The sequence below is a fragment of the Trachypithecus francoisi genome, unplaced genomic scaffold (genome assembly GCF_009764315.1).
Source record: "Trachypithecus francoisi isolate TF-2019V2 unplaced genomic scaffold, Tfra_2.0 Lachesis_group19, whole genome shotgun sequence".
Lineage (NCBI taxonomy): Eukaryota > Metazoa > Chordata > Mammalia > Primates > Cercopithecidae > Trachypithecus > Trachypithecus francoisi.
In genome coordinates, this window is record NW_022681464.1 from 48336973 (window position 1) to 48351263 (window position 14291).

Genomic DNA, 14291 nt, shown 5'->3' on the forward strand with positions numbered 1-14291 from the left:
GATGTGTTTGTGTCCTGATTTCGAGCAGAGGCCATTCAGGCTGGAGGGCCATGGCTCCCTTGGCTGCAGTGACAGCCCAGCCCCTCACCTCTCTCACCTGTCCACCGTTGGGTGCCCCGCTGAGCAGACTCTGAGCAAATGAGGGGCCCGGAGATGCCAATTAGGATAAAGGGGGTAAAAGGCTCCTGAAAATGAGAGGAGGCTGAGAGCAGGCCAGGCCGCCCGACAGGGCCCATCTGGCTCCTCTCTCCCAGGGCCTCCCTGGCTCTGGCTGAGGTGACTGCAGGAATGTGAGTCTCGGCAGCTGTTGGGGCAGTGTGGCGGCGAGCGCTTGTCTGTCTGTGCAGCCTTGGGTTCGGCCGTGGACGCCTGTCTTGGCTGTTGCTTGATTTGTTCTTACCGAGTGGGAGGGTGTTTGTTTCCCAGGGTCCTCTTTGGAAGCCAGCACGGCTCCTCACTTCCCGCTCTGGCCCTGGACGTGCTCAGTCCCCACGCTGTCTGTCCCACTCACCGGGGTTGGGGCGGGGGCTCTGTCACTCCCGGGGTTGGGGCGGGGGCCCTGTCACTCCCGGGGTTGGGGCGGGGGCCCTGTCACTCCCGGGGTTGGGGCGGGGGCTCTGTCACTCCCGGGGTTGGGGCGGGGGCTCTGTCACTCCCGGGGTTGGGGCGGGGGCTCTGTCACTCCCGGGGTTGGGGCGGGGGCTCTGTCACTCTCCGAGGGTCTCTGGTGTGGGTGTCTCCGCGTCGTCCCCTGGCCCCAGCTATGCCATCTCCCTGTGCCTGTTGCCGTCTGCTGCACAGGTGGTGGGATTAGAGGGGGTCAGCGAGGCCAGTGCCGGTCTTGAAGGCTAAGAAGGGCATTCATACTCATTCTGCAGCAGGTGGTGTGGCTGTCTTGTTAAAATCCTTTCGTGTCCCTGATCCTTAGGATAAAGTAAAAGTGGGCCCTGGTGGCCTCGGGGGCCTCCTGTCTGTGCTCTCCCGACTGTAGCCTGTGCCCCTCAAGTCCCCCTGATGAGCCCCTGTGTGCCCGCCCGGGGTCCTGCTGAGCCCTGCCTGCAGCTCCGGGCCTGGGTGGTGCCTGTTCGCTCCACTCCCAGGTGGCTGGGCCGTTTCCAAGGACAGGCTCTGCCTGCTCAGCTCGCGTGGGGTGGAGAAGCAGACGCAGCAGGTGGGGCTGGTACCTGCCTGGAAGGGCAGCTCGCAGGAGGCCAGGTGAGCCTGGACCAGGGATTTGAAGGAAGTGGGAGGTTGTTTTGTTTTTTCATGGAGAGTCGATTTGTATTTTTAAAAATATTGAAACAGTCACAAAGTTAAAGTGGGAGCGTGATACAGCTTAGTTGCTGGGACTGGCCGTCACTCCAGGGAGCACCAAAGTGCTTAAAAGAACAGTTACTGGCCGGGTGCGGTGGCTCACGCCTGTAATCCCAGCACTTTGGGAGGCCGAGGCAGGCGGATCATGAGGTCAGGAGATTGAGACCATCCTGGCTAACACGGTGAAACCCCGTCTCTACTAAAAATACAAAAAATTAGCCAGACGTGATGGCGGCGCCTGTAGTCCCAGCTACTCAGGAGGCTGAGGCAGGAGAATGGCATGAACCCGGGAGGCGGAGCTTACAGTGAGCTGAGATCGCGCCACCGCACTCCAGCCTGGGCGACAGAGCGAGACTCTGTCTCAAAAAAAAAAAAAAAAGTTCCTTCGCCAACACTTGTGGTCAGTAACCTGTAACAGAGCTACAACTAGGAAAACTAGAGTGGTGGTAGCCACTTATTTAAGAAGTCATTCAGGTAAGCAGCTGCACCGTCTGTACTCCTTAAGTAGCAAAGAAGTTGTTATAGTCTTCTGAAAACTATCACTATGAGTGCTATAATTCTGAATGTAATGTCTCAATTAGAATTCATGCAAGAACCCTGAAAAAAAAAAAAAAAGCAATTTCCTCCCCTCCAGAATGTCCCTGAGCAGTGTGGCCCAGGAGGCTCCGTGGCCCTGTGAAAGTCACCCTGTGGCTCTGGGGTGGAGCTCAGTGTTACTGAGACGCCGTTCACGTCCTGTGAGCACCAACCGAGTGTGTGATCTGTGAGTCCTGAGGGTGCCTGCAGGGGTCTGATGCGCCCAGCTTCATGCCGCATGGCAGTTCTCCGTTCAGTGTTCGAAACCAGTGCTGTGATGCCCTCCAGCCGTCCCAGTCCCAACAGGAAGCTCTCTAGCGTTCTCTTTCCCTCTCACGTTTGTTACTGGAAAGGGCTCCCCACCCAGACCCCAGAAGAGGACTCTTGGGTCTCGTGCAAGAAAGAATTTGAGGCGAGTCCATAAAGTGAAAGCAGGTTTATTAGGGAGGCAAAGGAATAAGAGAATGGCTCCTTCGTAGGCAGAGCACCCCAAAGGCTGCTGGTCGCCCATTTTTATGGTGATTTCTTGATGGTATGCTAAACAAGCGGTGGAATATTCATGCTCCCCTTTTTAGACTGTATAGGGTAACTTCCTGATGTTGCCACAGCATCTGTAAACTGTCATGGCGCTGGTGGGAGTGCAGCAGTGAGGACGACCAGAGGTCACTCTCGTGGCCATCTTGGTTTTGGTGGGTTTTAGCCGGCTTCTTTACTGCCAGCTGCTTTATCGGCAAGGTCTTTATGACCTGTATCTTGTGCCAACCTCCTGTCTCATCCTGTGATTAAGAATGCCTGGGCTGGGCGCGGTGGCTCAAGCCTGTAATCCCAGCACTTTGGGAGGCCGAGACAGGTGGATCACGAGGTCAGGAGATCGAGACCATCCTGGCTAACACGGTGAAACCTCGTCTCTACTAAAAAATACAAAAAACTAAGCCGGGCGAGGTGGCGGGCGCCTGTAGTCCCAGCTACTCGGGAGGCTGAGGCAGGAGAATGGCGTAAACCCGGGAGGCGGAGCTTGCAGTGAGCTGAGATCCGGCCACTGCACTCCAGCCTGGGCGACAGAGCGAGACTCCGTCTCAAAAAAAAAGAATGCCTGACCGTCTGGGAACGCAGCCCAGCGGGCCTCAGCCTCATCTTACCCAGCCCCTGTTCATGATGGAGTTGCTCTTGCTTCAATGCCTTGGACGTTGGCTGTCAGATCCTCTTACACCAGGCTCTCTCATGTGCTCCTGTAGACATGAAAACATGATCTGACAAGAAATCGGATCTTCCTTGTCCATTAGGAGACAGTCTCCTGGTGCACATTCCCCAAGTGGTAAAATTGCTTTTTAATCCAGGAGCAGTTGGACTGATGGAGACTGAGAGCTGGTCTGTTCCCACGGGGCTCCCCGTGGGGGTGCCAGAAGAGATCTGTCTGTGAGTTGAGGGCAGCCGCGCCCGTGCGATGGAAGGTTCTGAGGATCAGCTGTTCCCTGCAGGCAGCTGAGGGTCCCAAGAGCTCAGTGCATGCCAGGGTGGGCCTCTGGTGAGCCCCCCAGGCCTGGAAACATTTGTTCAGCATTAAATGCCTCGTTTTCAAGCCTTATCTTTGGTACCGCTATCTAGAAACACATCTCAGGAAGTCACAGTGTGTGAGTCTGCACTGCCGACTGTCAGCTGTTCTCTCAGCACCTTGCGTGGCCATGGGTGTGCGTCCTAATTGCGTTCTTGCCCTTTTGTTCTTGTTCTCAGAGCCCCTCCTCTCCCACAGCCACCTGCCCTCTTGGATTTCTGTCGGACTCAGTAGTGCAGGGGCCTGGCTGCTTTGGAAAGGGGAGTGCCCTCCCCTCCCAGGTCCCTCAGGATAGGGCCAGCTCTTCTGGAGGACTGCCAGGGGCCTCTCTCTTCTTTATTCGCCGATTTAAAAAACTATTAATGAAAATCTCCTGACACAGGAATCTCTCAGAAGTGTGGAAAATGTTCTTTTCCACCTGACAGATCTGGAGTCTCCGTGTCCACGAGGTGTCTCCCGTGTCCTCCGACTTCTCCAGACTGAACTTAGAGATCTCATTTCCCACTGTCTGAGCCACCCCAGGTCAGCTTCAGCCAACGTGTTCCTTACCCAGCTCCTCCCCGCCACCTGCTCCAATTCCCCAGCTCATGTGAGCTGACAGCTAATGGTAGATGGCTGCTAAATTTACTTCAAATTGTCTTGGATACAAATGACAGCACCTTAATTCCCAAACTTGGAGTTGAAGGAACTGTTTTCCACTTCAGCATCAGAAAATGCTGAATAAGGCCGGGTGCGGTGGCTCAAGCCTGTAATCCCAGCACTTTGGGAGGCCGAGATGGGTGGATCACGAGGTCAGGAGATCGAGACCATCCTGGCTAACCCGGTGAAACCCCGTCTCTACTAAAAAATACAAAAAACTATCCGGGTGAGGTGGCAGGCACCTGTAGTCCCAGCTACTCGGGAGGCTGAGGCAGGAGAATGGCGTGAACCTGGGAGGCGGAGCTTGCAGTGAGCTGAGATCCGGCCACAGCACTCCAGCCTGGGCGACAGGGCGAGACTCCGTGTCAAAAAAAAAAAAAAGGAAATGCTGAATAAGTATTTACTAATAAGTAGATACTTATTAATAAAATAAGTAGATACTTATAACTGCATCTTTTGATATAAGACAAATGATATACGTTAAAATTTTTTATTTTGTTGTTAAAATTAGAGATATAATTTACATAACATAAAATTCACCATTTTATCACCATTTAAAAGTACACAATTTGGTGGTTTTTAGTGTATTTACAGAGTTGTGCAGCCATCACCACTGTCTCATTAGGGAGCCTTTCATCACGCCCAAAGAAACCCCTTTGAACCAGTTTTCTTCTTTTTCCCGAGTTCCGTCTTCCCCCAGCCCCAACAGCTGCTCGTTTGCTGTCTGTGCACTCGCCTGTGCTGGACACTTCATAGGAACAGACTCACTAGCGTGTGGTTCCTGCGTCTGGCTTCTGTCACTTGGTGTCCTGTTTCAGGGTCCATCCGTGTTGTTGCATGAATCTGCCCTTTCTTCCTTTTTGTGGCTGAGTGATATTCCACCGTGCACCAGGCCACGTTCTGTTTGGAAATCTGCCCTCACCTGCAACCCGCACATCTCAGTGGCCTTGCTTCGTGCCTCTCACCCTGCTGTCCCTCTGCCACCTTCGGGAGCCCCTCCACCGGCCTGTGAGTGGTAAATGCACGAATCGAGGGTGTTTGGGGTATGCGATCAAGCTCGCCAGTGCCTTTTTTTTTTTTTTTTGAGACCAGGCCCCACTCTGTCACCCAGGCTGGAGTGCAGTGGCACAGCCATGGCTCACTACAGCCTTGAACTCTTGGGCTCAAGGGATCCTCCTGCTTCAGCCTCCCAAATAGCTGGGATCACAGGTGCGCACCACCACGCCCTGCTAATTTTTTATGTTTTTGTAAAGATGGAATCTCACTATATTCAAGACCTCCTGGACTCAAGTGATTCTCCCACCTCATCCTCCCAAGGTGCTGGGATGACAGGTGTGAGCCACTGCACCTGGCCGTGTTGTAGATTTTGATGAAGTCTAGTTTATCTTTTATTTTTCTTTTGTTTCCTGTGTTTTTGGTGTTACAGGTAAAAATTCATTGACAAATCCAATGTCTTGAAGTGTTTCCTCATGTTTTCTTCTAAGAGTTTTAGTTTCAGGTCTTATTTTTAGTTTTTTTATCCGTTTTGAGTTAAATTTCGTATATGGTATAAGGTAAGTGTCCAGGTTCATTCTTTTCTCAGAAACTGTTTAGTGAGGATTTTCTGTTAGTCATTTGCCGATTGACTCCTTTCTAGGGAAACTAAAATAGAAAGGTCTCCCACAGATGGACCTTAGACGTGGTTTTCCCAAGTCTCTTAAACCCTCACCCTCCCGTCCACCACCTGCCCATCCATGACCCCACCTGTCCACAGCCCCCCTGCCTGCCCGTCCATGGCCTGCCCATCCGCCACCCACCCGTCCAAAGCCCATCCACCACCCACCTGTCCATAGCCCACCTGTCCACCGCCTGCCCACTCACAGTCTCCCTGCCTGTCCATCCACCACCCACCTATCCACCACCCGCCCGTCCGTGGCCCCCTGTCCATAGTATCCTGCTCAGCCCCCCTCACTGCAGCTGGGTTTCTTCATGAAATACACGTGAGCCCGCGCCCTGCTGTGTTCTGGGAGGTGCCGCATACCATGCCCATCCTTCCTCTGGCCTTGCCTCCTGTGCAGCCCCTTTCCAGCTTGGATGCTGAGCAGTGTCTCACTCAGAGGGAGGGAGTGTGGAGCAGGAAGTGGGACACAGATCTAGGGTCCAGGGGGACGGGGAGAAGGTGCACAGCCTGGCCACCCCTGCCCTGCCCTCACTGCACTGCCAGCCCCACAGGCAGCCAGCCCCCCACACCCCTGGCCTCTCTGCCCTCTGATGCCCCCAAGCCCCCCTAACCTCACCACACTCCAACCCCCCCAGTCCCTCTAACCTCACCCCTCAGCACCCCCAACTCCCTTGACTTCACCACCTCCCATCACCCCACCTGTGCAGCCCGTGCCCTGGCCCTGGTGCTGTAAGGACAGGTCAAGTGCAGGCACATCACACACCTTGCAGGCTTCTTGGCAGGTTTGTCTCCATTCACCTTTTCCCTGCAGCTGTGTCCCCCGGACTGCACGTGTCCACCTGCCTCCTTTAATTTGCTAATTTCTGTGAGTGCTTATGAGTATATTTTCTACAGAATACATCATCTAGCAAATGACATCGTGCAGGAGGGATATGGTATGGATTTACTGAGCCTCACTGCTTGAGGCGTGTTGTAGAACTCAAGGTCAACTTGTTGAATCCCCAGAATGTCCTAGGGGTGGTCCCTGTCTCTTCCCGGTAACGTCTGAGGAACAGGAGACCGTAGTTAACCCGAGGGGGGCTGCGCCCCAACCCAGGCATCAGATTCCAGTGCAGGGTACTCCCTGCACTGTGCCGCTTCTCAGAGATTAAGATTAATTTGAAGAATTTTAGCTTTTTTTTTTTTTTTTTAAAGAGACAAGTATCTCTTGTTGCCTAAGCTGGCCTCAACTCCTGGACTCAAGTGATTCTCCCTCCTCGGCCCCCGAATAGCTGGGACTGTAGGTGCCCACTGCACCTGTCCTGATGTCAGCATCTTTTACGTTGAGTTAATATTTGTACCAAGGCTCTTTCGGGGAGTGTGATCAAGATTACATGGCTCCTCTGACCCTGACCTCTCGCTGGGTTCCCATCTCCCTGACCTTGAGCTCTCACTGGGTCCCCGTCTCTCCTCCCTGACCTTGACCTCTCCCTCGGTTCCCGTCTCTCCTCACTGACCCTGACCTCTTACTCAGTTCCCAAGTTCCCGTCTCTCCTCCTCTGACTCTGATCTCTTGCTCGGTTCCCGTCTGTCCTCACTGACCCTGATCTCTTTCTTGGTTCCCGTCTCTCCTCTGCCCTTGACCTCTCCCTCAGTTCCTGTCTCTCCTCCTCTGACCCTGATCTCTTGCTTGGTTCCCCTCTGTCCTCACTGACCTTGACCCCTCCCCTGGACCCTAAGTTGTGCTGAGGCCGCTTCTCCCTCTCGCCCTAGACTTCGACCCCCACCACTTCTGGCAGTGGAGCAGCTTCTCGGACTATGTGCAGTGCGTCCTGGCCTTCACGGGCGTGGCAGGCTACATCACCTACCTGTCCATCGACTCCACCCTGTTTGTGGAGACCCTGGGCTTCCTGGCCGTGCTGACCGAAGCCATGCTGGGCGTGCCGCAGCTTTACCGCAACCACCGCCACCAGTCCACGGAGGGCATGAGGTAGGCCGGGGTTGCCGCCATGGAAGCATCACTGCTCCAGAGGCACCACGTGGCTGCAGATTTGGTAAAAATCAAACGCCTGTGTGACTGGCTGTGCATTTCCCATGTTGACCTGTGAAGCTGCCGGTTAAAAAATAGTCAGGTTTATAGGCCTTGGCCCCTCGACCTTGTGTTGGAGCAGATGAGCTTGTGTGGGCCACGTGAGGGGCAGCCGGGACCCTCTTGCCGGCACCTACCCAGCACGGGGTTGGGAGCTGCTCCTTCAGGGCCGTTGAGGCAGAACCTTCCAGTGGGAGGGATGTCCGAGTGCCTGGCCACACAGAGCAGAGCAGGCTTGGCCCACCACGCCAGGAGGAGTGCAGGGCAGCCAGCCTGGCCCAGGGTCAGGGCAGGTCTGGTGGGGCAGGGAAGGTGGTGTGGGGGCTGCCTTGGACACTGTCCTCGGTCTCTCCCCACTGGCCCCAGCATGGCCTCTGGCCTCTGAGGTATGTGGTAGAAGGCTGGCCAGGCTGATGTTCGGAACCATAGACCATGCCTGGGCGCCCTGCACCAGTGCGTGCTGGGACACCCCCGTGACCGCCAGGGATAGGGCACGATGTAAGCAGCACAATTCCCACGGGCTCAATCAAGGTCCTGGATGGAAACCACATTGTAATAAAAACAGATCGGCTTGCTGCAGCAGCAGCAGAAAACTCTCGTCCCTCACACCTTCAATACCCAGGCCCGCTCCTCACTGAGGACCCCCCCGGTGCCCGCTCCTCACTGAGGACCCCCCTGGGCCCCCACACTGTGCTTGGGTCTGGTCTCCGTCACAGATGCTGAGGCTATGATTTGGAGGGAATGTTGTTCTTGGATTTGTTATGTTTGGGAAACAGCCTGGAAGACAGGGGCTGACATGTTTTGTGTTTGAGAATGGGTGCCCAGGGACCATAGCGCCCCCTTTAGGGTTTTCCTGTGAGTATTTGCAGGTTTGGTGTGAGGGCCAGGGGTCCTGTGGGGCGTAGGTTCAGTTGCCGGTTATAGGTGAAGGTAGGAGGGCTTGTTGCAGGTGTGGGGTGGTGGTAGGGGGTGAGATGCAGGTACAGGTCAGGGTTACAGGTGTGGGTTGCAGTTACGGGTGTGGGTTGTAGGTAGGGGTGTGTGTTGTAGGCACAGGTGTGGGGTGTAGGTATGGGTTAGGGGTGTGGGGTATGGGGTGCAGGTGTGGGTTCTAGGCATGGGTGTGGATTATAATTATGGGTGTGCAGTGTAGATATGGGTGTGGGACGTAGGTACAGATATGAAGTGTAGGTATGGGTTGGAGTGTGGGGTATGGGGTGCAGGTGTGGGTTGTAGGCATGGGTGTGGCAGGCAGGTACAGGTGTGTGCTGTAGGTGCTCGTGTGGGACATGGGTGTGGGTGTGAGGCATATTAGGTGTAGGCTGCATTTATGAGTGTGGGTTGTAGGTAGAGGTGTGATTTGGAGGGAATGTTATTTGGGTATGGACGTGAGGTGTAGGTACGGGTTGGGTGTGGGGTGCAGGTGCGGGTTGTAGGTATAGGTGTAGGGCATGGGCATGGGTATGGGGTGTATTAGGTGTGGGTTGCAGTTATAGGTGTGGGTTGTAGGTAGAGGTGTGTGGCATGGGTACAGGTGTGGGGTGTTGGCATGGGTGTGAGGCAGGGACAGGTTGGGGTGGGGTGTGGGGTGCACGTGGGGATTGAGCTGCCCGGGTTGGTGTGATTACAGTGAATCAAGACCACGGGGTTGCTGGGGTTTCCCGGGTGAGGGTGCGTGGAGGCCCGAGAGCGTGTCCATGGCTGGAACAGGCTCCCTCACTGTTGAGTTGGGCAGTGGCAGCCCTGAGGGCTTCGGTATGGGACCTGAAAGGCAAGGATGCTCCCAGAGAGAAAGTGGGTCTCAGGGCAGGCGTTGTGTGTGGGCTCCCTGGCTGGACGTGGGCCTGGTCCGGCAGAGTGTGGGGTCCCCAGCCACCCCACAGCTGGAGATCCTGTGGGCAGTGCCCGGGTGCCGAGCTTGCGACCTGGAGATCTGTGGGAGGTGCCTGGGTGCCAGGCCTGTACCCTCCTGAGTGTCACCACAGCCTCGGGGTGAGGTTCTCAACGGATCAGGACCCCACGTGGTGGCCTCCTGGCACCTCTCATGAGGAGCTGGCCGTGTGTGGCCTTGGCCTGGCGAGGCCTGAGAGGGCTGCTCGCAGGGGCTCTGGGCTTGGCAGGAGGCATTGTCCCCGGTCCCAGGGAATGTGTCTCAGGGATCCCGGGAGGTGCAAGTGTTCTACCTTTGAGTTTGCCCTGCCCCCTGGCTGAGCACCAAGCCCCCGTGCGATCACCTGGCCTTCCTTCTGCTTCTATAAACCTCAGGTGTGGCTGGGGACAGGATGTCACAGGCACCCCATCTCCCCGTCAGGCCGTGGGAGGCTTGGCCTCTGTCCCTGCCGGGAGGGCCAGGCAGAAGATGGGTAACCCGCACAGCTGGCACGTTGTGAGGGCTTAGATGGGGTCCTGAGGCTGAGGGAGGTGGAGCAGTCTCTGCGGAGGAAGTGGGCAGTGAGGTCAGCCAGCTTCAAGTGCCGGACCGCTGAGACCCTGTGCATCCTCGTCAGGAAGGGGGACCAGGAGCAGCGGCGTGGCCCGGTTGGCTCGGAGTGAGGGAGCGTGTGGTTGCTTGTTTCCCGTTGCAGTTACGTTAATGAGCTCTGGGGCACCCCCGGAGAGTCTCTGCGTTGAGGCCCCGGCCTGGCCCTGGGAGGATGGGGAGGGACAGGGTGGGCTCTGGGGGGATGGGGAGGGGATGGGGCTGGCCCCACCCCTGCTGCCCGCCATCCTGCATGGGTGAGCTTCAGCCCTCCCCACGCCCGGTTCATCCGGTTCATCCACTTTTCAGAGTGACCGTCGGGTGGTTTTCCCACTGGAACACAGAAGGCGTTTGCCACTAGAACACCAGCCAGCCTGACCCCATGCCTGGCTGGACGAGTCTTGGGTCTATTTGGGGGACGTTGCCTCTGCATGGCCTGAGGGAAGGTTTTGGGAGGGTTCTCAGCTGAACCGGAAAGGAAACAAGACCGCTCCAGGCCCGGCCTTTGTGCCACACGTCCTTACTTCTGCTGCTCTGACGCCGCGTTTTGCCTTGGCCCCGGGTTTTAGCATCACCCGAGCATGAATTCTGGAGGCCCAGCAGCTGCCTTCCACAACCTGAGACGCCACGGGGTGTCGGCCCCCCATGTTCCACCTGGCGGCCTAGGGAAGGCAGGGCCTGCAGGGCTCGGGCCAGCGAGGTGGGGGCTGTTCCTGAGGTTCTCTCTGGGCAGGGCTGAGTCAGGAGCTGGCTGTACCTGCGCGTGTGAAGCTGTGTCTCCTTGGGCCTGTGGGCCCTGCCCACCTTCCTCCCTTGGCGCCGCGGACTGTGGGGCACAGGGTCCCACCTCTGCCCCCCTTGCTGTGTGGTCTCCTGGCTTCTCCGCATGGGGTCCAGGCCGCCGCTCTGTGGATCTTCAGCCCTCCCCAGCCTGGGTTCCACTTGCTTTCCAGACGTGGCTTGGGCAAGGGGGACGTCTCCCCTTCGCCACTTCCTGGGTGCTCCTGTGGTACCTGCCTGTTCCTCCTGGCCCACGGCAGCCTTGGGGTGGGCTGGAGAGACCCCCACTTCCTGCTGTCAGACCGCTCCCTGTCTGGAGGCAGGTCAGAGATGTCTCAGGTTCTTGTGTGCTCCGACCTGCCTGAAGGGGCATTGTGGTACCCCCAGCCCTGGCAGGAGTTGTGATTCTTGAAGCCATTGTGGGTAGTGGTTTCTGAACGCAGGTTTGATAGATCATGTGTGCTTCCTGTATGATCTCCAGGTTCGTGTTTAACATGACGTATTTAAAATGTGCACACAAACGTACTTACAGATACGTAAAAAACCAAGACTTTGGGCTGGGTGTGGTGGCTCACACCTGTAATCCCAGCAGTTTGGGAGGCCAGGGCAGGTGGATCATGAGGTTAGTTCAAGACCAGCCTGGCCAAGATGGTGAACCCCGTCTCTACTAAAAATGCAAAAATTAGCTAGGTGTAGTGGCAGGCACCTGTAATCCCAGCTACTCGGGAGGCTGAGGCAGGAGAATCACTTGAACCTGCAAGGTGGAGGTTGCCAACGTGAGCCAAGATCATGCCACTGCACTCCAGCCTGGGCGACAGAGTGAGACTCAGTCTAAAAAAAAAAAAAAAAAGTCAAGACTTTGGTGGCAAATGGTGACATGAGCCTGAAACGTGACAGCCTGAAGGCTTCAGCTCCTTTTCTCTGGGGACCTGCTAGTGTCACTGCCCTGGGTGAGGGAGGCGTGCTGCCTGGAGTCTGCCCTGGGACCCGCAGCCTCAGCTCCACGTTAAACCGAAGGTCCCTAGGATGTTTGATAGGGAGCGACTGAAGAAGTCCCAGGTCGATCTCACAGCAGCCCTGCTTCTGGAAAGTCCTGCGGCTCATGTACATGCACACGTGCACAGGCCGGCGTGCACCGTGGCCTCCTTGCATGCGCACACACACACAGTCATGCACACACGGTTCGACCTTGGAGCAACTGCCGGATGCATTTTTGAACAGTGACTTCCCTTTAGAAAATACTATGTGGTTGTAGGTTCTGAACCAGTAACGAGATGTGATAACGCTTCAGAAACAGGTTTACTAATTAACGCAGCAGGCTCTGAAGGGCGGATTCGCTGAGAGTGTTTGCATTCCTCTTCCTCTAGTTTTTACTGGATTTGAAGACTGTTACCTAACAAGGATTGGAGGGTGATGTGGGCGTAGATGATGAGGGCAGCCAGGGAGCTTTGTTGACGGATGGGGAGGAGCCTGAAATGCAGAAGACATTGGCGGCGGAAGAGCCTGGGCAGGTGCCTGTGCAGCCCCGACTGTGTGTGGCCACAGTGGCCGAGTGAGGATGGGTGACCAGGCAGGCATGGCATGGTGTCTGCAGCAGGTGAAGGTGAGGCTCAGGCCGCCCCGCAGGGAGAGGATTTGAACGACGTCAGTCCTCACTCCTTGGGGCTGCCCAGCCAGGACATGGGCTGGATCTAGAAGCCGAGCTCTTACCCAAACTCTAGAGCAGGCTGTGTGGGTCCTCCCCTGGGGCCACGTCTTCATGACACTCAGACCCCCCCGTCACTGTGTCCTTCCTTATGCCTTTGATGCAGAGCAGGCCCCGGCGGTTGTGAGTGGAGTGACTGCTGCACAGGACACCTGGGTTAACATTAAGTGAGCTCGGTGCCTGCAGGCTGGCCCATGTGACAGGAGGGTTCAGTGGAGGCTCTGGAACGTCACAAAGTGTGACCTACCTGAGATGTGATTCACATCACAGTATACTTATGAGGCCACGAAGCCAGCACCACGGTCTAATTCCAGAACATTTTCCACACCCCGGGGAGCAACTCCGCGGTCACTGGCAGTCATTACCACTGCCCCAGCCTCTGCTGCCACTCCTCTGCTTCCCATCTCCGTGGGCTTGCCTTTCCAGACGTGTCACATCAGTGGTGCCTGGCAACGCATGGCCTGGTGCTACGTGGCCTGGCGATACGTGGCCTGGCAATACGTGGCCTGGTGGTATGTGGCCTTGTGCTTGGCTTCTTTCCCTGCACTTTGTGTTCTCAGGGTTCATCCATCCTGCAGAAGGGGTCAGTGTTTCTTTCCTTTTTGTGGTTGAAAAAATGTTCCTTCCATAGATTTGCCACATTTGCTCTTCCGTTCTTCAGCTGAGGGACGTTTGGTTGTTTAATGTTTGGGCTGTTAACATGCGATGGACACTCATGAACAAGTTTTTATGTGGACGTAGTTTTCCTTTCTCGCGGATGTAGGCATGGGGGTGGAATCTGCGGTGGGATGTGACCCTGTTTAATACTTTGCAGAGCCGGGAGCCTGTTTTCCGTCCCTTCCCTGCTCCCGTCCCCTCCTCGCTCCCATCCCCTCCCCGCTCCCGTCCCCTCCCCGCTCCTGTCCCCCTCCCTGCTGCGTCCCCTCCCTGCTCCCGGCCCCTCCCTGCTGCTGTCTCCTCCCTGCTCCTGTCCCCTCCCTGCTCCTGTTCCCCTCCCGTCCCCTCCCTGCTGCCGTCCCCTCCCTGCTCCTCTCCCCTCCCTGCTCCTCTCCCCTCCCTGCTGCTGCCCCCTCCCTGCTCCTGTCCCCTCCCTGCTCCTGTTCCTCTCCCTGCTCCTGTCCCCTCCCTGCTCCTGTTCCTCTCCCTGCTCCTGTCCCCTCCCTGTTCCTGTTCCCCTCCCTGCTCCCGTCCCCTCCCTGCTCTTGTCCCCTGCCTGCTCCCGTCCCCTCCCTGCTCTTGTCCCCTCCCTGCTCCCGTCCCCTCCCCACTCTTGTCCCCTCCCTGCTCCTCTCCCCTCCCTGCTCCCGTCCCCTCCCTGCTCTTGTCCCCTCCCTGCTCCTGTCCCCTCCCTGCTCCCGTCCCCTTCCTGCTCCCGTCTCCTTCCTGCTCCTGTTCCCCTCCCTGCTCCTCTCCCCTCCCTGCTGTTGTCCCCTTCCTGCTCCCATCCCCTCCCTGCTCCCGATTCCTCCCCTGCCCTCTAAATGATGTAGCTAGGGGGGTGGGGGTGGCTGGCATTCC

At 56.7% G+C, this 14291-nt stretch overlaps 1 protein-coding gene across 8 annotated transcripts in view; it reads left to right on the plus strand.

Annotated features, from left to right (window-relative positions):
* Positions 1-14291, plus strand: part of SLC66A2 (solute carrier family 66 member 2) — a 48371-nt gene that overhangs the window by 24764 nt on the left and 9316 nt on the right. For 4 of the 8 annotated variants that reach the window (XM_033178457.1, XM_033178460.1, XM_033178456.1 and 1 more), the window contains 2 exons: positions 3868-3964; positions 7494-7710. The exons of 1 other annotated variant lie outside the window; for it this stretch is intronic. In XM_033178457.1, the coding sequence (XP_033034348.1) occupies positions 3868-3964; positions 7494-7710 (314 nt within the window). Of the gene's footprint in view, positions 1-3867; positions 3965-7493; positions 7775-14291 lie in introns of all 8 variants that reach the window. 3 more of the 8 variants (XM_033178461.1, XM_033178462.1, XM_033178459.1) reach the window with 2 other exon arrangements.